This window comes from Myodes glareolus, chromosome 15 (genome assembly GCF_982192425.1).
Source record: "Myodes glareolus chromosome 15, mMyoGla1.1, whole genome shotgun sequence".
NCBI lineage: Eukaryota > Metazoa > Chordata > Mammalia > Rodentia > Cricetidae > Myodes > Myodes glareolus.
The window spans coordinates 5,765,762-5,792,332 of NC_142040.1; the positions used below are offsets into that span (position 1 = coordinate 5,765,762).

The 26,571-nt window shown below is 37.3% G+C and overlaps 1 protein-coding gene across 6 annotated transcripts in view; it reads left to right on the forward strand.

The window, feature by feature from the left end:
• The window catches only part of Kiaa0825 (KIAA0825 ortholog), a 460,826-nt gene that overhangs the window by 112,363 nt on the left and 321,892 nt on the right, over positions 1–26,571 (forward strand). For all 6 annotated transcript variants that reach the window (XM_048424217.3, XM_048424236.3, XM_087896747.1 and 3 more), the window contains 6 exons: positions 2,468–2,629; positions 13,112–13,206; positions 18,139–18,366; positions 19,368–19,633; positions 21,004–21,154; positions 26,028–26,218. In XM_048424217.3, coding sequence (XP_048280174.3) covers positions 2,468–2,629; positions 13,112–13,206; positions 18,139–18,366; positions 19,368–19,633; positions 21,004–21,154; positions 26,028–26,218 — 1,093 coding nt within the window. The remainder of the gene's footprint in view (positions 1–2,467; positions 2,630–13,111; positions 13,207–18,138; positions 18,367–19,367; positions 19,634–21,003; positions 21,155–26,027; positions 26,219–26,571) is intronic.

A 26,571-nucleotide genomic window follows, 5' to 3' on the forward strand; every position in this document is an offset into this window, starting at 1 on the left:
ACTTAAATTTGAGCCAGACAAAGGCTTTTAACTATCTTTAATTCCAAATCACACTATTGAATAGCCTTGCCTAATGAAGCATTAGAAAGGATTTGGAAGTTGTTTTTAAAATATATGAAGTCAAAAAGGAACTTGGGACTTTAAAAGGTTATTGATCCCTTATTTGCATATGTGAAGCTTAAAAGAAAACTCTGGTCATATTTAAGATAGCTGCACATCCAAGCTTAAGCTACAAGCCCAGGTCCCTGTGAAAGTAGGAGCTCTAGTTCCCTGTGAGAGACTCTATTACTAAACAAGATAAACAACTTCCTCAGGACACCTAAGGTTGACCTCTAGTTTACATGTACACAAGCGCATAAACACACACACACACACACACATACACACACACACACACACACCAAACATCCTGATAAGGAACTGGTCAACAACTAGAAGGGACATGCTATATTCATCTTTTCTTTTCCAATTTTCGAACATAGCGTAACTTTTTTTGGGAATTTCTGTTATGTATGTTGCTTGCACATTTTATGTACTTGTGCATCTTTCTAGAAGAATTATGGGTACAAAATAAGCTACTTAGAAACTTTTTAAATGTGGGATGTGTTTAATGTGGTGATGAGTATAGAATTTTTGTAAGAAGTTTTAGATGTTTTTACTTTTTAGAGGTAGATATTATTCCATAGTTGTAATTTGTGAATAGATTTCTCAGATTCCCTGCAAAGCTAAAATGATAGTTTTGGTTAGTTCTTGCTTAATAACTATGTTCTATGGATTTAAGTTTACTGCCAGTGTCTGAGCTTTTTAACTGAAGGGAAACAGATTACCTGTGAAGCTCTGCTTCTGAGGCCTTCCTTCTAAGTCTGCGTGATGAGAGCAATCTGTTTCCATGTGGACCTTCAGTTTCTGATTACCACCCTTCATGTTTTCTGCTCACATCTTGCTTGTTAGAGTGAGATTGTGAAATTCCTAATTACAATTAATCTTTTTTAAATTGTATTTATTTATTTGTTTATAAAAAGTTCCACTTCCTCCCCTCCTCCCCATATCCTCCCATTCCCCCGACTCCCTCTCCTCCTTCCCCCCATTCCCTCTCCTCCTCCCTCTCCAGTTCTAAAAGCAGTCAATTAATCTTTTTAAATATGTTTCAAGAAATGGGATTAATAAAAGAAAAATTCTTTATATACTTGTACATATAGTCAGAAATACTATCTGGTGATATATTTCTAATATAGAAGCAGCAGATTGGAATTAAAGGGACCTAGTAAGGAAATTACTCTTTGTACTCCTAAACATTTCCTGTCTTCTGTGGTAATTAAATGGAAGTGTAATTTGACTAGTAATATAATTGTGAGAAAAAAAAACATCAGTCTTTGTATAAGTTGTATTTTCCTGCATAAAATATATACCACAATTATTCAGACTATATTAATCACAATACTCTTTGGTCAACAGCTCAGGCATATTCCTTGCTAGCTCTTATATCTTAAATTAACCCATTTCTATTATTTTATATTTACCACGAGTCTTGTGGTTTGTTACCTCACATCTTGCTTCTTGGGTAGCTACATAGCACCCTGCCTGACTCCACCTTCTTTCTCACTGCTTTCAGTTTAGTTTTCCCGCGTGGCTCTATTCTGCCTATCTATAGGCCAAAGCAGCTTCTGTATTAACCATAAACATATTCACAGTATACAGAGGGAAATCTGCATTGGAATACCAGGGAAAATTATTGATTTCCTAAACATCCAAATTTCTCAAATGCATGAGTATTATTATTTTACTACATGTCTACATTTTGTGGTTCCTCACTTAGCTTTCTAACTCTCTCCCTTCTCTTTCTAATTCTTTCCTCAGAACTATTCTTTTAATTAAGACTATGTGGTAGATGTTTGTTCTTATATTCTGCAGAACATATTATCTGAAATCAAAAGTATCTTTTTCATAACTATAGTTCAATATTTAAACCAAGAAATAAGAAGCTTGTGATAAGAGTAATGGATTGCAGATATTTTTAGTGGTGAATCAAATAATGGCTTTAGTTATTATGTCTTTTGGATGCTTCCACACTGTAGTATTTATGAAGCTTGGTTTTCTGGCACAAATAGTTTTGAAAGTTACTGCTACTCTATTTTGAAGAATGTTTCTTCATTTGAGTTTGTCTGATGTTTCCTCATAATCAGAGTCAAATTATGATAGACTTAAAAAATACAGTTATATAAGTTATCAATTTTATAACAAATTGTAAGCTAGTTATTTGGCGTAATTTTATCACAGATGATATTTATCTATAGCTTCTTGGAAGAAATAATTCCCCTAAAAGGTTTTTATATGTGTTTCATGATGAACAAGCTTGCCTAAATTATGAAGCTCTTGTCAATTTTATGGTATATATGATCAATTCGATTGTTCTAAAACTTTCCAGACAAATCAAATAAATGTCTAACAGTGTCTGTCTTTTCTTCAGTCAGCTCCGCATGCCCGCAGGATCGAAGACACTCTTCTTCGTCCTTACATGAACTCATACTCCTATCACAGCTGACAGAATCCGCTTTGAAGCTGGAAAAGAGCATTCAGGAACTGTTTGAAGAGACATTTTTATTTCTTGAGATGCCCAGTAATGCTCCAGGTACTGCACTCTTATTTTTCTCCGTGGCTCCCTGCCACTTTTAATCTGTACCATTATTTGAAAGAAGTACATGATAAAGTTGTTTGCATTACTATTCAGCTTGACACATAATGTGGGTTTGTTTTTTTATTGTTTGCGCTTTGAGAGTCCTTAATTGTGACAGGCAAAAACTTCAAATGAGGAGCAGAAGGAGGGAGAACATGAAAAAGGAAATCAGTACCGTGAGGAGTGCGTTCACCCTCTGATACAAGGGGACTGATCGAATGAGAGCTCACCAAGGCCAGCTGGACTGGGACTGAACGAGCATGTGATCAAACCGGAGTCTCTGAATGCGGCTCACATGGGGGCTGACTGAGAAGCCATTGACAATGGCACTGGGTCTTGTTTCCTCTGCATTTACTGGCTTTTTGGGATCCTAGTCTGGTTGGATGCTCACCTTCCTAGACCTGGAGGGAGAGGGGAGGAACTTGAACTTCCCACAGGGCAGGAAACCCTGACTGCTCTTAGGACTGGAGAGGGAGGAGGAGAGAGAGTGGGGGGGAGTAGGAGAGGGAGTGGGGGGGAATGGGAGGGTATGGGGAGGAGGGGAAGAAGTGGAAATTTTTATAAACAAACAAATAAATTAATTAAAAAAAACTTCCTAAGTTTCTTTTGAATAATTGCCCTTGGCTAACATTGTATCTCTCCCCCCCCCCCCCCCCCCCGGGAAGAACCACAGGCTGGCCTGTTGAAAGACTAAACAGACTGGGTGGTGGGGCACCTGTGCTCTTGGCACAAGCAGCCAGATGACCTCCTCCAGCAGCTTCCCTAGTGTCTCACCTTCCTGGTACTCTTGTGGGAATACTCTAAGTTCTCTGTTTGTGGGCCCCAATACTTCAGATTCCAATATCAAAAGTGGAGTTGTGAAAGCTAAATACCCTAGCATACTAGATCATGCATAAGATATTTAAAAGATATGATTACCAGATGTGATTTATTACACTTTGAGTTATTGCAAACACTCATTGTAATTTTGTAATGCATTATTCTAATTTAATTGGAAAAAATCTCTTTGAAGAATATTTTAGTGTGTAGGTTGAAATAATGTTTCTGACACTATGGGTAGCCATCAAAGGATATGGCCAATATACACTCTTTGTTGTCTTGTGTACACCTTTTCTTCACCATGATGTCCACAGTTCTCTTTCACATATAGCCATGTGTGGTGTGCTGAGAAAGTGGCTACATCTTCAAAACAAATTGAGGGAAGCAGGAATTAACTAAATTTTTAACACACAAACCCCATATCTAAGAACAATAAATCTTTAGCTTCTTTTGTATACATAGTTCTGTACTTTTTTTATTTACTTTGACTTGTGTATTAGAAAAGATAGTGGCTGGGGTTGAAGTTTCTTTTATGTTTAGCGTAGTTAAACAATTTTCTATTTTTCAGGTTAACTTTAGGTAGCACTGTTACAAAGTAAGTAATACAGATCATTGTATTTGTTCATTTTCTATTACTGTAACAAAGTTTCTGAGCCTAGATAATTTAGAGAGGAATGAGGCTTATTTACCTCATAGTTTTGAGAAAGTCCAAAATATATACTGACTCAGGTGAGCACCCTCCCAAGGGTGGGGCTTCCAGGACCCACCCACTGCATTCTCCCTCTTCAATGCCCTCCATTCTCTTACTACCATCTGGAAGACTAAGCTTCTAACACCTGAGCTCCTGTGGGGCACACTCCAATTATCGTATGTAGCCATCACTTTACCGAATTTCCGCTCATTAGACAAAATAAGGGTGGAGTACAGATTTCTGATGCTAGCAAGAATGTAAGACAGAAAATGCTTTAAGCTAAAAACAGGCAGGAACTGTAGACTAAATTAGGAGACAATGAGAGCCTTAATTAGTTGTCTAAATGGAGTTGATCTGAGCTTAGAGAATTTTAAACACTAAGACATCTAAATTTTTGGTACTATGTTAAGGCCTTACGGAATTGATATTAGCTACTGGCGCTCATCCATCATGACCAGTCAAGATAACACATTTTCACTTTTCTATGTTCAGTTCTTTTCAGAAATAAAAAAAACTGAATTCCATGTCATCAAGGTCTCTGTCCATCATCTTGTTTTCATCCTAGTACAGCCTTGACAATGTGTATTAATTATGAGAGAGCTTTGTTCTTACGTGCAGCATGACTAATATTGCTAGAGGAATGTTGTAAGGACATAAAACTGAAATAGGTAAGATCTGAAGAAAAGACTTTAGCTGTTGATTTTAGGGGGGAAAAAGGCTTATTCCACTGCATTAGATTAGGATTGAGCCTTGGTGAAGCTCGCAGACTCTGTACACTCAAGAGCAGGCATTGCAATTGTAATGTGAAGTCAGACAATCTTTGTAATCACATCATGATTTACAGGTGCTATTAACCCATATTTGTGGGTCATCAAATTCGATATTTAGAAGTTATTTTTGAGTGACATGTATGAGAAATGTCTTAGTAGTAGAACATTTCTTTTTGATATTTATATTCTTTAATTTTTCAAAATATTTTTGTGCCCCAACAATATTTTAATAATTCCCTAACATTTAAAATAATAGCTGCTGTCAGAATATATTTAATACAGATTTGTTGATGAATAAATGTGGTTAAAGTATTAAAATTTCTCTAATTCACTCTAGGTTCACTTCATATTGATGATATAGAATTGTTGTTAAAAAATAAGCCAAAAGATTTATACACATTTGTGTGTGTGTGTGTGTGTGTGTGTGTGTGTGTGTGTGTTTGTGTGCGTGGGCACGTGTGAAAGGAGAACAACTTGCAGGATTGGATCTCTCCTCTTACCATGTGGGTTCCAGGAATTGAATTCAGGTTGTCAGGCTTGGCAGCAAACACCCCACCTGGAACTATTCCACAGGCCCTTGTGATATATGCTTTCTTTGAAGTTGAAATTCATGGGTTTGGGTTTGGTCTTGGTTTTGTTTTGTGTAAGACAACCAAGATTGCTTCGATCCTACACAACTTTATTTAAAAAACTATAAAGAATGATATTAAAGGAAATTGTTGAGGGGTGGATCTTATGTTTCTTTGAGTGTGTCAGTGTTAATCAGTTCTTTTCAAAAACTTTGGCTTTTGAATTAGGAGGGAAAAGATACCTAAGATGAATTACTATAGAAAGCAAAAGGTACCTTTTGCTAGAAACTCTTTCTGGAAGAGAATGGAGGAAAAGAGAGCAATCCAGGTGGCTTCCTGGGTCCTGGTTTTCATTGGAGCATATTTTGTTAGTCTGATAAAAGTGACCTTATATGACTATATAATCCAAACAATATAAATAAAATGAAGGTTTTTTTCCCCTCATTTTCCGGATGTTTTAAAAATATTCAGGTGCTTAACATCACATACAGGATATATAAAGATAATTAACCACACATTTAACTTTCTACTTTAATATTTACTCTTAGGAATCAGAATGTGAACAAGAGAATTGATAGAGACAGGATAAATCTTTTATGAGAAAGAAAATTTAGTAGTTCTACCTATTTGTTTTGTTTGGCCATATTTGATGGTTTTGTGATTTTGTCGTTGAGAAAGTGATTGAATGTACTGATGTTGTACTGTCTCTTCTGTGTGATGGTATTTTTACATGCTTGCTTTAAGTTTGATTTGGGTTGGGGAGGTCATTTCTGATGCTCCTTCAGAATAAAGTAGTTCTCGGGCAGTTCCTCAATTTTTCCAAAGGTGGCATCTGAGATTTATCTAAACCAGGAGGCTTCTTGGCCCTCGTTTCTCTTTAGCACCAGCAACGACAAAGCGCAATGGCCGCTTCAATTGGATGTAAGAAGAACACTTAGGGTTTGTCTCAGAAGAATCAAAGATTTCAGATCTTCTGAAAGATTGTTTGTACTCTTAGGGGGTCTTAAGAGGGGTCAAATGGCTTCTAAGAGTTCCTTAGCTAGATGGTTAGGGGATTGTATTAGGGAGGCGTATGTAGTTAAGGTAAAGAGGCTCCTAGGGCTTCTAAAGCTCATTACTCTAGGACTTTAGCTGTTTCTTGGGCAGAGAGGTCGAAGGCTTCCACATTGGAAATTTGCAAGGTGGCCACCTGGGCTTCTCTTCATACTTTGTTATGGTATTATCTCTTGGATGTAGTCTCTTCTACAGAGTCAGCTTTTGGTGGGAGGCTGCTTGTGAGCCAGAAAAGAGCAGTGAAGAAAAGAAAGACGTGCACTTCCCACTCAGAGCTGCCAACAAGGCAAGTTGCTTTGAAGTACACACAATGGGAACCTATGAAGACCAATTTGGGTGTGAAAGTGGATGTCACAGGGAAGTACTGCCAACCTCCAGTCCCTGTGAAAGAGAGCAAAGTGGCAGTGTGCAAAATAGCCAGAAGTGTAAAGTGAACCACAGAGAACTCTGTAGGGGAAGCTGTTGAGCAGCTGGTACTCTTGTGACCCTGTGCGCTCTTCTGAGGTTCTTAATCTAGGCATATACTTAGAGAACCCACGGTTGGTTTCATGCAAATAATTATGTTTCAAAGTCTAGCTAAAAGTAGATAATAAAGTATGTACAATATTTTCAACCTATTTTAAATATATACAGTAATTACCCAGTTGTTCAATGAACTCATAGAATTTTATTTTGCCAAGTTTTGAAATTGGCCAATTGAATGGTAAACAAATATAAAAATGCTGCAATGTTGTATTCATGAAATATTTTATTAATGTGTATTGATTGTCATTAATCCTATCTAAAAATGTCTCCATTTACTTTTACACTTAAAGATAAGTTTCTTAAAAGTCTTTTAATTTAGCTTCTCTAGGATCGCGAATAATAGGCTCAAAGACCTTTAATTATGGCTAGAATCCACTTATGAGTGAATACATACCATATTCCTCTTTTTGGGTCTGGGTTACCTCACTCAGTAAAGCGTTTTCAATTTCCATCCATTTGCATGCAAAATTCAAGATGTCATTGTTCTTTACCGCTGAGTAAAACTCTAATGTATATATGTTCCACACTTTCTTTAACCATTCTTCTATTGAGGGGCACCTAGGTTGTTTCCAGGTTCTGGCTATTACAAATAGTGCTGCTATGAACATAGCTGAACAAATGCTTTTGTGGTATGATAGGGCATCTCTTGGGTATATTCCCAAGAGTGGAATTGCTGGGTCTTGAGGGAGGTTGACTCCCAGTTTCCTGAGAAACCGCCACACTGATTTCCACAGTGACTGCACAAGTTTGCATTCCCACCAACAATAAGAAGGTGAATCTGAAGAAAATCATGTAGTTATCCTCCTGGAGATTGGAAATAGACAAGAGTCCCAGGTAACCTCGGGTGCATGGGGCGGGGAGGGTTGTTGGAAGGGGAGAGGGAGTAGGGGAGGAATGGGGAAAACTTGGGGGACTGAGATGGGGGGAGGGAGGAAGGATGGATATGGGATCAGGGAAGAATATGTCTCAACTAAGGGAGTCATTTTAGGGCTTACAAGAGACTTGATTATAAATGGGATCCCAGGTCCAAGGAGAGATCCCCAGGTTGTTTTCTGGACAGAGGAGAGGGTGCCTGAACGGGCCTTGGCCCATAACCATACTGATGAATATTTTGCTTATCACCATAGAACCTTCATCTGGTGATGGATGGAGATAGAGACAGAGACCCACATTGGAACACTGGACTTAACTCCCTAGGTCCAAACGAGAAGCAGAAGGAAAGAGAACGTGATCAAAGAAGGCAAGACCCCAGGTAACCTTCATCCGACGATGGATGGCGATACAGACGGAAACCCACATTGGAGCACCGGACTGAGCCCCCCAAGGTCCAAATAAGGAGCAGAAGGAGGAAGAATATGAAAAAGGAAATCAGGACCGCGAGGGGTGCAATCACCCACTGATACAAGGGGACTGATCTAATGAGAGTTCACCAAGGCCAGTTGGACTGGGATTGAATGAGCACGTGATCCAACCAGATTCTCTGAATGTGGCCGGATTCTCTGAATGTGGCTGGCCCGGGGTCTTCCTGAAAAGCCATTGACAATGACACTGGGACTTGTTTCCTCTGCATATACTGGATTTTTGGGATCCAGTCTGTTTGGATACTCATCTTCCTGGACCTGGAGAGAGGGGGGAGGAACTTGAACTTCCCACAGGGCAGGAAACCCTGACTGCTCTTAGGGATGGAGAGAGAGGAGGAGAGGGAGTGGGGGGAGTGGGAGGGTGTTGGGAGGAGAGGCGGAAATGGAAACTTTTATAATTTAATATACTTTGAAAAAAAAGTCTTTTAATTTGTGGGATATTATATTTTAAAGATTAATATAAGTAATTGAAAGTCACTTATTCTAAAGTCACTTATTCTATGAATCAGCAAGAATTGGCTTAGGAATATTATCTTTGTCTAACTCATCCTGGAGATAAGCAGATGGTTTCTACCATCTGGGCATTTTGTTTATTGAATAAATATAACATATTCAGGAGTGAAATGTTAACTAGAAGGTAGTCAGATTCTTCCCTAAGACTTAAACTCTAACTCTGCAATGTCACACAGTTACTACCAGAAAGAGATCTGCAAAGATTATGCTTCAAGGGTAAGTATCTCTTAAAATTAGCTACTTTTATAAGCTCCTGTAGAGTATTCAGATAAATTGGTTTTTAACATATGAATACCATTAAGCTTTGGAACAATCCAAAGGGATGTACAGTCAAGATGAAACTGCAACTTTTTTCTACTTGTCTATGTTCTGGAAACAAGTACATTTACACATGTTCCTATATTAAAATGACAAATGATTGTCATCCTATTAAAGGTTAATAATTAGGAAAATGCAGGAACATTTTCTGAGCAAAGAGAAGGAAACAAATTCATAATCATTAATTCTGAAATAACCAACGGGGACAAAAAGGATGGCTAAGACTAAGAGATGACATTAAGAACACTGACTACTCTTCCAGGAGGCCTAGATTCAGGCTCACAGCTGCTTGTAACTCCAGTTCCAGGGAATCCACTGCCCTCTTCTGGCTTCGACAGGCTGTGCATGTGTATGATGCACATACATACAATCTAAAACATACGTATACGCATCAAAAGAATAAATAAATCTTAAGAAACAAGTGTCAACCGTGCTAGATGTGATTAGCATATGTAGTTTCAGGCAGGTTAAAATAACTGTGTAGAAAAGCTACACACACAGTAGATGCATTTACATAAACAGAAATATATGAATATATATGAATATATGCAGTAAGATGTTGATTGTATTAAAATGGTGCAGGCATATACAAGATATAAATCCTCTGTAAATATACAACTTGATTAAGCCTCTATGCTTGTCATATTCATATTTGCTGTAGATGATGAAGAGTTTTCCATTGCATAATCTAATTAGGTATTCATTGATGAACATTTAGCATTCTCTACTTCATTTGTATGATGTCATACTTCATGATATTATCTCAAATTTTCTTGAACTATGGACAATTGTCTTGGCCTGTATCTTCCACTTGCACTACTGTATCTGAAAGATAAGTTTATTAAGTGGACTGGTTAATCTTTTTCACAAAAAGATGAAAGGACGCAAAGTAAAAATAAGAACTGCAAAATACATGTATGATAATGGATTCATATCCAAATATACAAAGAACCTTTAAAATTCAACAGGCAACCTGATTTTAAAATACATAATATATCTGAGTAAACAGCTTACTAAAGATGACAGATGGTGACTAAGCATATGAAAAGATGCAAAAAATAGTATGTCACCATGGGAATGCAAATTAAAATGAGATATTACTGAACACCTATTAGATAGCAAAAATCTTAAAAAAATGCTAAAGATACCACTTTCTGCCAAGTATGTAGCAGAAAAGTAACTCTGTTCATTGCTGTTAGGATTGTAAAACGGTAGAGTATCTTTGCTTGTCAGTTTGGCACTATCTTCCAAAACTCAACATAATCTTACCATATGGTCTACTCATTGCACTTCCAGGTGTTTATCCAAATGAGTTGAAAACTTAAATCCATACAAAAACCTGTCTATGAATGTTTACAGCAACTTTATTCATAATAACCAGAATTTGGAAACAAGTAAGATGTTCCTCAGTAGGTGCATCGGTAAACAATTTATGGTATATCAATACAATGGAATATTATTCATCAATAAAAATAACATTATCAAGCCATGAAATGATATGGAGGAACCAAAATTGTTTATTGTTAAGTAAAAGAAGGCAATCTAAAAAGATTATATACTGTAAGATTCCAACTATATATTGTTACAGAGAAACAAAACTATAGAAACATTGAAATATTTACATTGCCAGGAAAAGGGGAAAGGAATAGGTACATGTGTTATATGAGCAGGGGCAGTTTAGAATAGTGAAGCTATTCCATATGGACACATTAGTGGTAAAGAAATGAACTGTATACGTGACACTGCCCATAGAATTATTTAACACAGAGTGTAAATCCTATGGGAAATTGTAAGCATATGAAATAATGTTTCAGTATCAGTTTATCAGTGACCCAGACATACAACATCACCATAAGATTTTAACCATAGGAGGGCTTGAGGCTGGAGAGACGGCTCAATATTTGCTGTTCTTGCAGAGATCCAATATGCCCTTGTGCTACAACCCATCTGTTAACTGATTTACCACTTCTTAATTGCTTCAGAAGCTAGGGAAGAAGAAGACATTAACCTGCAGGTCATTTGGGGGACACACACCCAAACAGGAGCAGATGTGTTATTATCTAAGTAGGCATTCCTTTAGTATACTCAGAATGAACAGATGTTGTAAGTAACTTTATCATCGGAATAAAACATACTTCTTTCTGAGAACTGTATTCCTTAGAATGTATTCACAATTAAATTCAAAGTGTCACTCAGGAGGAAAACAGCACCCATCTACTAAATGAATTTATTGGTTAAAATATCTACTGAGAAAATCGCCAACATGGTTTATCAGACTATGTAGAGAAACTATTTTTTTTAATTTCTTGAAATCTAGTAAAAGAAAATAAAAATGGGATTATACCATGTAATTCATCATCCTATACTAACTCCAAGCCACACACACAAAAAAGGTTGAAAATACATGATTCATTTAATCAAACTCTGGTTAATGCAATCTTGATGGGAAAGTGGAAAGTTTTCTTCTTGTATTTAGTTACTGACTTTTGCACCATGGAAAGCGTTCCTTCATTATAAAACTTAACATAGCAAAAATAATTCCATTTTAAGAGTTAGTGATTATATCTGTCCATTTCTGTCCCAGTGTTTTTGATTTTCAAATTAACCATTGTTAATAATTACTGAAAGCATACTTGTTCTCCTGATACACCATTATGTTTCTGTGCATTCTGTTCTTTGATGATGTTGATGATGATGATGGTGTGTGTGTGTGTGTGTGTGTACATGTGTGCAGGTACCTATGCATGCTTTTGTGTACAAGAGGTTTCAAGCCAACATTCGGTGTCTTTCTTAATTTCTCTCCAACATATTTAAATTTTACCTTTGTGTTTATTTGTGTGTGCCTGTTTATGTATGGATGTTTACATGCCACAGCACACATGTGGAGATTAGAGACAACTTTTAGGAGTTCTTAAACTAGTTCTTAAATCTATGACTTAGGTCATGGGAATCAAACTTAGATCATCAAGCAGTTGTCTTTACTTGCTTAGCCATCTTGCCAGGTAATATGAGAAACATATTATTTCTCAGACAGTCACTGAATCTGGAACATTACAATTGAGCTACACTAGTTGTTCAGAAAGTCCTAGGATACTCTGTGTCTGCCTCCCAGTGCTGAGAGTATAGTCGTGGGCTCCAGGCTCCTGGTTTACATGGGTGCTGGGGGTCAATGTGAAGTACACAATCCTGTGTGGCAAGCACTTTATAAATGGAGCTGTTTCTCCAGCCCATCTTCCAAGAAAGTGCTAGTATTTTATGTAACCCCATCAGTTTCAAGTGTGGTACTCTAAACTGTGACTTCTGTGAAGCCCAGGCTGATTTCAGACTCCTATATGTATGCCAGATAGGAGTATCATTATAAGCTGTTTGGGTTTCATCAAGTTGTGTATTTAAAAGTGGTCTCTACCTTGTATATGCCTACATAACTGCAATATTGCCACCAGCTTGTATCTTATTGACTATATTCCCTATGAATCCATATATGTATATGTTTATATGTAATTACTGTGTATGTGATTTTCTATGTAATTAGTACGTTTATCACATCTAAACTAGTTGATTCCTTAGAAAAAGATTTATTCACTAATATGTATGTGTGTGTGCCAGAGTGTATATATGTCCTTCATGTGCATGCAGTGCCTGCGAATGATAGGAGAGGGCATCAGAGTCCCCGGAACTGAAGTTACACTTAGTTCTGGACTTCCTGAAGTACTGGGAACAGTCCTGAATCTTCTCGAAGAGCAAGCAGTACGTGCTCCAACCCAAGTTTGTTCATTTTAAATGAATGCCTTTGTATTTATTTCCTTCTCTTTGCTTAGGAATAGTGAAAATATCCGGTAAGGAAGCCATGGGAGAGAAACATACACCAAATGAAATCAGTGTTCCTCCAGAGCCATTATTACCAGTTAAAGAGGTGAGACTTCATACACATACAACATGGTTACATTTCTGTAAGTCTGTTGTGAATCAAAATATTTGAGTTTTCCCTTTGTTTCCAAATAATCTTGATTGAAATTTCCCTCAGAAGTTTTAGGTGAAAATTCAGAAGAGTTATCATCAAGTAACAGAAGAGCAGATGCTGATGAGAGTGGGAAGTAGCCTGTGTGTACTGTTCGTGGGAATGGAAACTCGGGCAGTCCCAAATGAGATCAGTGTGGAGTTCCCTCCAAAAAGCAAAAGGATGACTTTCCTGAGCCACTCCTTAAATCATCACACAATAGATATAGCTACTTATTCATTTTCCTATGTCTCCATTTGTAATAGTCAAGTGATAGACTCAGCCTAGGCACTTGTCAGTAACATGGATGAATGAAAAAAATATAGTAGACACACAATAGATTTATTGATTCATAAAGAACAAAGCTTCATGATGCATTATAGGTACAAGGCTGTTGAAAATGTAAGAAAACAAAGAAAATAGGCTGAAGAAACATGACAGTTTGACATTCTTTGTTTATTCGATGTGTATGGAACTGGAGATTATCACATTAAGTGAATAAGCAAGACTCAGAAAAACAGATTTTTTTCTCAAAATCTGGATTCTAGATTAGACAAGTCAAGACTTGTAAGCAGAACGGGGTCGAACTTGAGTAAAGGAAGATTAGCTAGAGATGAGGGGTGAAAGAAAATATGAAAAGAGAATAAAGATGAATATGATCAAAGTACTTTGGATAAGTATGTAAAGATGTCATAAGAAGACCGATTAATTGGTACAAATAACATGAGCTAACAATTTAAAAATGTTTTTAACAAAACTCAAGTTTTCTCATTGTTCTTTTGCACAGTCAGGTTCATGAGAATGATACAAAAACAGAAATCAAGAAACTTTTGTTCCCATCTTGGCTCAGGGTCTGTATTTTGAGAATGTAGGTAACCATTACAGAGTGATAAATGCTGATTTTCCGAGGAAAGGCATGAAGGTCTGAGCAATTGTCTTTGTTTACCTACCTGCTCTGTATTGTAGAGAATCATGTCGACCAGGCTCCCTTGCCCTCTAGATTTTGGGAATGTCTGTATAATTAAAGATATTGATGAAATATTGGAGGGCAGAAGTTGCAGAGAAAAAGTGGGATTCCCTATCCCCTACCTCTGTGAGCCTTTGGCCATGCTGTTGCTCCTGGATACTCTACATTCTTTATGTGACTATAGTCCCTTATGGCAGCTATGCCTTGACTTGGCCGCTCTTGGCACCCTGAGTTTCTCACAGCACAGTAACTTGTTTGCTGTTTTAGTCTTGGTGTGATTGTGACTTGCTGCTGTGTTGTGCTTCATAGTTTATTCTTGGCTTCACGAGTCTTCTGTCACCTAGGTTACTGTAAGTTACTTTTGCATCACTGTGACAAAACACCCAACAGAAGGTACATAAGGGAAGAAGAATGTATTGTTTTATGATTTCAGATTTTGTCTCATAACTGGTGAAGAAGTATGACAGTAGAAACAGCTTGGTCCATGTCGGCAGGAGCCTGATGTGGCTGGTCACATCATTGTGGCAAACAGGAAGCAGACAGTGGGACAGGAAGCATCCCTAACCAATTAAATCCAAGGACCTTTCCTTAGTGAGCAACTATATCCTATTCAGCTAACTATGTCCTACCATCTAACATTTCACTAGCTTCCCCAGAAAACAAGTCCTGGGAGGGAGTGTGCAAGGATGATCCTTTGAAAACCGCTGCTGCAGAGGGACACTGCAATCATTCACGTCACAAGAGTAATCAGCTCCCTTCATTAAACTTTCCTCTTGAACTTTCATACATGGCTTCTGCTTTCCCAATTAATGTTGAGTAATACACTGTGTAAATATTTTTAAAAGACCAAGGTCTGTATAGCTTATAACAGTTCCCAGCCTAGAAAGCAAAGGGCATGGTTAGGAATACTCAGAAGAATGCATAGTGCTTCAACAACAAGAAGAAGAAAATCATACTCAGCGTGAATCTATCATTATATAATAGAAAATAGGATTCAGTAACTCCTGACTGTTGTGCGCTGAAAAGAAAGCCACTCAGTTTCCTCTTGTTTTCTTGGATTAACTAACAAATGTTCTTTATTTTAACTGGAATGTGTGTGATACCAAATATCAGATGGGAAGAAAAGAAACAAGCAATCTTTCATGAAAACATAGACTTTTAGAACACAGTTTTAGGACATAGAGGTTTGCAGTTTTCTTTGTAAGAGTAGATTTATATCTTTGTTTCTTCTTGGAGCAGAATTCATATGGCCAGCATATTACAGTCACATATCAGATATAACAGGAAAAGATCATCCCTGTGCAGAGCAGACGGAGAGCAAAGCATAGACAGGGACAGGAAGTGACTGCAGCCACAGCAATCAGTAACAACTCACCAAATATGGTACTTGCATAAATGGAGGATTTTAATAAATATTTGTGCTCCATTAGAGAAATGAGCAAGAAAAAAAGATCAGAGCGTTATAGTTTTGCATTTTTAAAGAGGTAGTTTCCTTTAGCATATTTATCATTAATGTGTCCCATAGAAGTTGCTGTTATACCACAGGCTGTCATTTTTCCACCTCTAGTGACCTATGTTTGATACCTGTACTCCAGGTGGAAGGAAAGAACAGATACCTGAGAATCATCCTCTGATCTTCACTTATCAGTAAGGAAATTAAGTTTTTGGTTAATTGACTCAAATATAATTGAGAGATGAGTTTAAGCTCTATGTTGCTATGGGCTCCAATAAACTTTAGATATAAAAGTTCAGTTACATTTTAACTCTAGGAAAACAGGAACTGTTATTTTTCCAATAGACATGTAAACTCGTGAGCTGTATAGAAACCATCTTTTTATTTTCTATAGTTGTATAAAATGTGTAAATATGATGTTGGATAAATGTATAACATATTAGGCTAATTATTCTAATCTTAATAATTCATAGGTTTATCCTGATTCATTAATGTGTGTGTGAGTGTGTGTGTGTGTGTGTGTGTGTGTGTGTGTGTGTGCAAGTGAAAATACATGTGTGCCAGGTTAGAGCAGTGAAAGTCAAAGGATAGTGTTCAGTAATCTATTCTTTCCTTCTACCATGGGCTCAGTCCTCAAAAAACAGTCATCAGGTTTGCACAGCAAGTTCCTTTGCCCCCACTGAGCCATCTCAGTCTTAGACTGACAGTGACATGGAAACCATCCAGTTCAACTCAATTCTCTAGCTAAAAACTCTGGTATCAAGAAAAGCAAACAATAGATCAGGGATTTAGAGTCCAGGGTCTACTTTTTAAAAGATTTTTATTAGACTTACTGTGTGTTTATGTGGGTAGGGGAATGTTACGTACACATGTGTGCTGGTGCTGGGGAAGGCCAGAAAGGAAGGCACTGTATCACTGGAACTGGAGTTGAAGGAGCTTGTGAAAAACCTGGGTGTTGTGAGTGAACTTAGTCCTCTGTGAGAGCAGAGTCATTTCGCCCTCATCCCGTCGTCTTCGGTATGTGGAGTAGGTGATGTGTTACTACAGACAAGATATGCTAAAACAGCTTGATTTCTAAGCACAGGTTTAGTGTGTTACTACTCATTGTTTTAGTACTTTTGAGAACATTAGGAAACTTGGGGAGCGTCTACAGTCACAGGTATATTTCCATATGTGAGCAAGACTAAAGGTTAAAAAAACCTGAACCAAGTGTGCCAATTAGTTTTTGTTAATTTGACACAAGCTAAGGTATTCTAGGAAGAGGGAAGTTAACTGAAGGTTTGCTTACATCAGATTAACCTGTAGATGAATCTGAGAGGCATTTTCTTCCTTGATGAGTGATGTAGGAGAAGGCATGCCATTGTGGCCAGTGCCACCCCTGTCATAGGTTATATAAGAAAGTAAGCTGAGTCAGTCCCAGAGAGAAAGTCAGTGAGCAACACTCCTTCATGCTTGTATTTGTCTGCAGGTTCTTGCTCATTCCTCCCTCAGTGATCAACTGTGATTATTTTGTGTGAGCCAAATAAACCCTTTCCTACCTAAGCTGTATTTGGTCATGGTGTTTTATCACAGTAATGAAAACAAATTGGGGCATCAAGATTATAACATTCAATTTTTGTTTTGTTTGAAAAGAGAAACCACATGGAGTTGGATGGGTAGAGAAGTGGACGATCTGGGAAGATGGAGAATATAAAATAAAGAATATGATCACAATATATAGGATAAAAAACTTAAAATGTAAAATAAAACAAAAAGAAGAAAAGCTATCCAATGTAGCTGCGTATGAGCATAGAAAAAAAAAAGAATATAAGATAGAAATATACTGTGAAGCACTAAAGACAAAGAACGATTGTGACACCGGAGATGCTCCTCCCACATACAAAGCAACGCAGACCACTTTACTTCCTCAGTTTTTACAACAAAACAAAGAGCCTACCACTTTGTAGTGGAGAGACTAAATGAAATTCTAAGAAAGTTAAAACCAAAAAGGTGCAATGTGTATTTTCTCTGAGAAATTCATTTTATTGCTGTTTCTCTTTTTAGCTTGTCTGGAATCCTGAGATTAAAAGAGAAATCAAAGATTGAATATTAAATGCTAACTTATGTTGCAATTCTAGTTAACAATAAACTTTAAAAAGGCTATAAAATCTAATTTAGACTTTATTAAACATATTTGATTTAAAGGTTTTATGTGATAGGTTGTAACTGTAGCTTTCAGCTCTTGTTAAAGATGGTTTTATTGAACAATTCTTTGTATATTGCTTCACGCACAGGGTGATGTTCTCCAGGTTTTAAGAATGGCATTTAGACTATATCAGAATGGTCTTGTATTTAACATGTTGAATGAAAGTAATAATTTTATATCAAGCTATTTGTTTGTAAAGTAAAAATTAATATGAATGTGATCTTATATACATATATCTTTCAGGCTGCATTCCTAGAATTTGACTGGAGAAATGTATTTAAAGAGCGCTCTCTTGCCATGGGACACTGCATATCAACAGCCCTTGAAGGTTTTTGCACGAAAGTTCTCCAACAGGAGCAAGCGGAAAGAACTTCAGCTGTGAGCTACACTATGAACCTTGTAAATGTCCCAAAAGTTTGGCGAGAAGGTCACTTATTTCCTGAGGAGGAACAAGCAAAGAGAGTTGCCAAGGCAAGTATCAGAGGAGATTGCCTCAAACTGCTTCTGGCAGGTGTGGCATTACTTTTATTTATTCTTTCTTTTTTGCAAATGTAAGGATTGTAAAAGTAGCCTACAGATCAACTGGTGATGTTCCTTGGAAAGGACCTGGTACCCGGAGATATTAGTTTTCTTCTCTGGTATCTAAACTCCAGAACTACCAAAATGGACGTGTATCTTTTTGCTAACATTTGCCCCTTCATTCTGAGGCAACCCGAAAGAAGGTCTCAATAAGTTGGGCAGTATTGACAAGGCTGGAATGACATTAAGAGATACTCCGCATCCACCCCACCGTAGATAAAGCAGCGAGTGATGGGTGTTCTTAAGAGTCCCTACTTCATTCTCCTTTTGCCACCTGAGATCCAGACCCTTCCTGGGGAACTCTCTTGGCTAATCAGATGTAGAAGCAGGCTGTGCCTTCAGCCCCTCTACCATTAAAGAAAGCCGTATATAGTAAGTAATGAAAAGAGACACAACTCTTCTGAAAGATCCTGGGTGTTCTCCCAAGCCACGAGTCTACTTGAAATTGTTTCTGTTGCTTGTGGATTATTTAAGCCAAACTAATATTCTTTGTATTAGTTAGTAAAGTATGTTTGTATATAGAAATTTAGTAGATGCAAAGTAGGGCAAGTTCAAAAGTAATGTGAAATTAATTTCAAGGATACATATTGTTTTGAGTTCTGTAGACTACACATAAGGGGACTGTCAACTAAAGCTGGCTCATGAGTTTTTCATGTCTGTCTAGTGAGCATAAGGTTTGAAGGTTACATATAGAGAGACATCATTTTGGTATTTCCTTATTTGACATGAAACATTTAACTTTCTACAACTGAGAAATTGATTGTTATAAAGCTGTGTCATTATATTTATGTTTGATGCCAAATTCATTATTTAGGAATTTGGCTCCTCTGTACATAAATTACACAGTGCTGTCAGAATACAAATAACTCAGCGCCACATTTATTTCTCCCTAGTTTTGTTCTGACATCATGGAAAAGCTGGACACAATGCTTCCACTGGCTCTGGCATGCAGAGATGATTCTCTCCAGGAAATTAGAGGGAACTTCGTGGAGGCCTGCTGTAAAGTGGCAACAGCTGTCCTGGAAAGACTGCAGGAAAGAGGCAGAGAGGTGCCTTCCAGAGCACCCCTGAAGAATCTGCACACCCTCCTCTCCACAGCAGCCTATTTATCCCAGCATTTCATGCAGTATGATAATCTGATGAGAGAGACAACTAAGAAGTGAGTATCCTTTAAATTAAGTTTATGTTCATGCTTAAGGAAACATGCACTCTTCAGACTTTAGAAAATTAAAATGTTGACATAAATCATTGAGAAAATAATAATATGGTGGATTATTTTATCTTTCTTGATTAGGAAATGCTTAAAAGGTCAAACATAGGTTACATTAAAGTAGCTGTGTAGATAATAACAAAGGCAACCTTGACTAAAGACATGCACAAAAGAGGGCAGCCATGCTCTGCATGTTGTTATGACAAGAATTTTACCCCATCCCTTTCATAAGTCACATTAAACTGACCACATAGAAAAGGAAAATTAAGCTTGCTTCTGTCCCACATAGAAACATTTGTGAAATATTCAGTTCTTGCTTCTGCTTCTAATCCAACAGGCTGTTCAGAACTGCCATCGTGAATAAATGCATTTTACTCCATCTTGGTGCCTAGTGTAAACATATTGCAGGACATTTATTTAGTAATAAACTATCCATAATATTTGAAGAAGAAGCATCTGCCAATCTTAATTCTCATGCACTAGAAGTCTAAAAATACAATATGTTTTCTGTACGGAGATAAAAGTCACCATGGGCACTATCAAGTGTTTTTTTCTGGTTACACTTGAATTTTGTAGAACTTATCATGGTTCCTTGAAAGGAACATGTGAACTTTCAAGTCCAGTGCGACCCAAAGCCTCTGCTATATTCTTTATGCAGCCTGCATAGTCTCTCAGCTATGAAATAAGGAAGTGTGATATAAATAGCTGAAGATAAAAGCAAAATAAATTTGGCTCAATGTAAGATACCGTTATGTTATTTTTAAAATTCTCATAAGTAGTCAGATGTTGTGATTCATATTTGAATTTATAAACAAAATATGCCAGAAATCACTTCATTTCAATAGACTATTCAAAAACAGTTTATGAGATAATTGACATCTCCAAAATTACAATTTTTCAAAAATAAAAAGTGTGTTTTTGGGATGTGTGATAGCTTTAGAAAAGTTGATTCTGACAAGTGTGTGTTGCTCTTCGGTAATAATGATAACCTAATTCCTAAATAATGCACTGATCTCTAATAATAGGCTTACAAAGAATACTTTTAGTTTTGAATGATGTATTGACAATACAGTTTGTCTTGAGTTGAAGTGCATATTTGTAGAACAGCAGATGTACGTTTTCAAAGGACTTGCAAAAGAAAGGCGAGCTCCCCCCACCCACTTTTCTTTTTGGAAAGTGAATGTGGATGCAGCCTTCAGCTTTGGGAGGAAATGAATGATTGATATCTAATAATGAAAACCATTTGTAGTGCTGGAGGTTGTTACCTCCTACTGCACAGGCCTTAAATCTCTGCCTCTTTGATCATTCCCTCTGAACAGACCCGTATTCCTGGTGCCTGTCCAGCGGTATCAGGAATTCATCAGCACTCTGCAGTTCCAGCTTACAGATTACTGCGTCAGAGTTTGTGCTACAAGCATTTTACAGGATGCCGAGAGCCACCACTGGGACGACTACAAAGCTTTTTATGAGGTGTGAAGTTAAGTTTACTATTTGTTCTTTTTACACAAATATGTTTTACTGCCTACCTGCTTTCTGGCTAATTGGAAACATGAGCTCCATATTACTAAAACATGAAGGCTGTTAGGATAATATTTTTTAAATATTGGATTTGTATTTAAGAAAAATACTGTCTTTGGAAACCTGAAATAAATTAGACATCAGAGCTCTCCTTCTGCTTGAAAGTAAAAATAACTTGATTTGAGCTGCAGGATTGCAGCACTGTGTGAATTGGGCATAATGAGATTCAATGACAACACAGATAGCAAGGGCTAAGCTCAATCCTCTGTTACAGGTGTCCTAGTCTCGTTTCTTACCACGTCCTTTCATCCTGTTTAATAAATAGCTGTTATTAAACAGCTTTACTTTTATGTTTATTTTTTACTTCTCATTGTTAAGAGTACATTTTAAGACCCATCTTAACATTTTATGCGTTTCTATTTTAGCTCATGTTTTGAAATACCAAATACCTACCAAATTAAAGCTCAAATAGTCCCCCTCCCCCCGCCAATATAACCGAACTGAGAATCATTTAAAATTGTTCATGGCCAGGCTTTAGTGGTTTTCCCCACTCAATTCCATAGATTGTATATAGATCATATAATATTTGAAATTAATTCCATGCAAGGGCAGAGTATGTATCTTTAAGAAAGATATTTGAGGTTTAAAAGTTTCAATGACCAGACTCACTTTTATTTTCCATAGTTCCCTTTCTTCTGGATCACAGCTTATGATTTTCATTTTCCTTGATTGTCTGAACCATTGTGGAGTATTTCGAAAAGGAAGAGTGTGTTTTTAATTCAGCAATCACTCTCGCCATCCCTAAGCATGGATTGTATTTGTGCTGAGATATCAGAGATGTTATTAAAACATATTAATAAGCTCTTAACAACATTCCCATTTTCCTTAGGCTGTTTCATCTCTTTAGATCCCTTCCCAGATAGTTTTGCAAGAGCATGTATACATATTTCCAAACCTGCTGTGTTTCAAACATTAGTGGCAGCAGCAAGCAGAGTGAGAGGGAAAGTGGCCTGGTACGGTTGGTACCTGAGATAGGAATGAAAGCATTGGTACCCACTCTTCTGGCAGCATCACAGATTCAGCTTTCCTTGAGGTAAACAGAGTGACAGAAAGTGGAACCATCATGTTTCAAATTATTTTTCTAAGGCCAGATACTAATGAACAACTGTATATGATGTTTGCAGTGAAGATCAGGCATCACCTCAGCATATAGTCAGGGTATGTCTCCTCTCATGCAAAGCAGGGACTAGAACAGTTGTACAGTATAAATAAAGTGTATGCACTGAGAACCTGCTACTGGAGCTACTGAGTATCTACAAAACAGCAAAATAAAATAAATACCATGTAACACACATCTCTTAAATCTTCTGACAAGGCTTTAGCTTGGAAGACAGAAATAAAGAAACTGTTACTCTGTGATTACACAGTACTTGAGCCCCCTCCCCCTACACTTACATGGTCAGTAGTTACAATTTAATTGCAGAGTTGACAATTCTTATTTATTCATAGAAAAAGTGATATTGCTTTCCTACTTACCAAAAGTTTAGATGGTTCAGGGGAAATAACCCTGATTTTAAACTGTTTGGATGAGTTGTGTACCTGACACAGTGTATCTTTCTTACTGGAACCATTTCTTCTCCTCTCCCATCATGTCAGTTGATCTGTAGAACAGAACTATATTATTGAAAGCTTGTGTTAAGGGAAAATAAATGATGCATGACTGATTGGGAATGATGGGTTGAGCAGAGATCTCAGAGAAACCTGTGACCATGTGCGCAGTGAAATAGAGGAAAATAGTAAAACAATAACAAGCCAGGGAGCAATGTTTGCTCATGTTTTATGGACAAGTGAACTACTGACACACATTTCTATGTTCTAAACTGCATGAGTCAAAGAGCTGAGGCCTTCTCCACTGAAGCCTTGGTCAGATTGTGCCATGGGTATTGAGATTGCATGTTTAAAATTAAGCTTTCTGTATAGTTGACCTCTGCTCAATTACTTGTATTTTCCAGTAGTCAAAAAGTAAAGAATTCTTGTTTCAGAGATAATATTGAGTGTCTTCTATAATAAAGTCCAGCTACATGTTTCCGGATATATAATCCAAGCAAACACTCACATATGTTTATATTATCATGGGTTTATAAAAATAACAGATGTTCACTACAGAATACTTTTGAAATAACAACAAGCAGGGAAACAGGTCAAAAAAATGAGTCATATTTAGTCGAATGAAACCTCCACACACACCCTTTGAAGTTGTATTCATTTAGAAAGAATTAGTAGAAAGGCCATTTCATGAGAACTCCTCAAAGGCATGAAACAATTTATAGTCTTTAAAAATACACATATTACATTTTGAACAGAAAAAAAGTCTCTGTGCTAAAAGATAGCTGTGAAAGAAATTGGTTTCCTCTATTTTGTAAATTATAGGAAATCTTTTGCATCACACTGTTGTTAGGCCAACATCCCTTATCACAGGTTCCAGCACCAGCTGATTCAAGAGTCCATTTCACTTACATCTAAAGTTCTGAGTGAATCAAACGTTGAGACTCCCCTCTTAGTTTGACAAGAGTTCTTAGAACACACCACTGATGTGGGATTCCCCTCTGTATGCTCTGAATATGTTCTAATACCGTTGGTTAAGGAATAAAATTATTTTAGCCAATGGCTTAGCTGAACAAAGCCAGGCGGGAAATTCAAAAAGAGATATTTAGTGAGAAAGTAGGTGGAGTCACAGAGACGCCATGTAGCTACCCAAGGAGACAGGCACCAGATCCTTACTAGTAAACCACAGTCTTCTGTCGATACATAGATTAATAGAAACAGATCAATTCTAAATATCAGAGCTAGCTAGGAATATGCCTGAGTCACTGGTCAAACAGTGTTGTAATTCATATAGTTTCTGTGTGATTATTTGGGTCTGAGCAGTCAGGAAATTAATGAGCAGTCTCCATTTACACACTGCAAAACAAATGGAACATTAATTTTGCTTTGCTTTTGATTTTATACATTTTTCTGTTAAGTAGTTTATTATTAATTGGGAAGTCAAAGACCACCTACTCTTAATCCCTTTTGTTTAAACTTAACTCTTATACTTTTGAGTCCAAATTTCCCACACAGAGAATAGTAGTTTCATTCCTTATTATCATTAGAAAAATCACTCACTATTATTTTAAAGACTACAATATTTTAGTAATCAATGAAACTGTCAATAGAAAGCCATGTGAAGAAAATATCTGTGTGAGGAGCTGGTAACTGTGGGTTAGGAAGAGAGCAGACTATCTTTGCTTATTTTATGGGACAGGATTTCCCTTTGTTACCCAGAGTGGCCTGGAACTTGTTATGTAGCTCAGCCTGGCTTCAAATCATATCAATCATCATTCCTCAGCCACTCAAGTTCTAGGATGCCAGGGGACACATTATACTTTGTAATCGGGGACTGTGCCTTCGATTCTCAGCTGCCCAGACCTGAATAATCACACAGAAACTATATTAATTATAACACTGCTTGGTCAACAACTTAGACATATTCCTAACTAGCTCTTATAACTTAAATTAACCAATTTCTATTAATATGTGTATCACCACGAGGCTGTGGCTCCCCAGTAAGGTTCTGGCGTCTTTCTCCTTCAGCAGATACATGACATATCCCTGATTCCCTCTGCCTTCTTTCTCGCTGCATTTAGTTTAGCTTCCCCACCTAGCTCTAGTCTGCCCTGTCATGGGCCAAAGCAGCATCTTTATTAACCAATGGTAGTAAAACATATTCACAGCATACAGAAGGGAATCCCACATTAGCCCTGGGCAAAAGCAGATACTTCTTAGATAACACTTACTTGAAACTATGCTAGTGGACACAACAGATTGCAAAAGAGACATGATTAGGGATAAAATAGAAAATTTTAATGGCTTATGTTTTGATGTATTAACATAACAAAATTAAATGTGAAGCATGCATTCTTTACTTTCTATTTCAGATAATCTTGATCTGGTTTGAAGAAATGCCCCCAAGCATGTTGCCTAATTAATGCTTGCTTGCAAACCTTTTGAGACAGGCTGCACTCTCCTTACTTCCTATTCCGTTTGGCCCAGCCACTGCTGAATTTCCTCCTGAAGTCAGGCAAAAGTTGGTACACAGATGAGGTCTATGGAGAAATGGGGAAAATGAGAGTTTGACCCTGTGGAAGTATGTAAAATAGTAAAATGGTTATAATAGGCACCTATACTTTACAAAATGGTGTAAGATTAGATTACTGTTTATCTGTTACTAGCATAAAATATTATTAAAATACCATTAATGAAGTGGCTTAATGTACTAATGTATTCAGTAGTTGAGCATCACATTGGTGTTCTTGAATGTGCCTAAGAGTAAGTACATGGGTTTGTTTTCAGTTGTCTTATTCCATTATAATACAGAATCTGAAAGATTTGTAAAATTAACTCAGTTATGCTAATTGTCTCATAGAAAAGTTCCTCCATAAACAATTGAAACAGATTTTAATTTTGATAATCAGGATGACTTGTTAAGCAACTACAAAGCTGATGTCTAAACGTAGATTTTAAAAGGCAGGTCAAGACCAGGTAGGTCAAAAATATGCTAGGTTTATTCTTTACAGTCTGGATTTATACAAGAATATCTCATGTGTAATTGAAATAAAACATATGTTCCTTTGTCAATAGGATATTTGACAGCTTGTCAAAACATTCTTGGTCATCTAGCCTCTCCAATGATTTCCTCTCAGCCTGAACTAATTAGGTTCCTAGGCAGCAAATGGACATTTTGGGAGATGTGATTCAGTTGTTTAATGTGTGATGATTTTGCCAGGGGGAAAGATGCTCCTTTTCCATCCAGATGTGGCATTACTTCAGCTGGGCTCTGCGTCATGATCTCTGGACCATACTGCCCGCTAAGCTGGCCCAGGAGATTCTGGCAGGGGTCCTGGAGAAGTCGTTGTGTCTGCTTGCCTCCAGATACTCTCAGGCATGTCCCAGTCCTAAGAGAACTGCACAGATAAGGTAATGAAAGCTGGTCTTCAAGGAGACTGCTTCAGAGATCAGCTTGTAAAGCAAAATGCAATTCTGGAGCCCAAGAAAAAATCTCGTGTGTTGAGTGTTTCTGATATCCGAGAGGAAGGATGCCTGTTCTCCTAAGGCATTATATACAAAAGTGGAGTGTGGACCCAAGTGACTTCCCTGCTCATTCTTCCCTTTGCAAGCATTACATCCCACTTGCCTGTGCAATATATTCCCGCATGTGACAATAGGTCAAACGGGACACAATAAGATAAGAGCACATCAAGGCCGTGTAGCAGAGAAAATTGCCATGCTGCGATGGAGTAGCATACCTGACCTTGGTCCACTAAGCTACC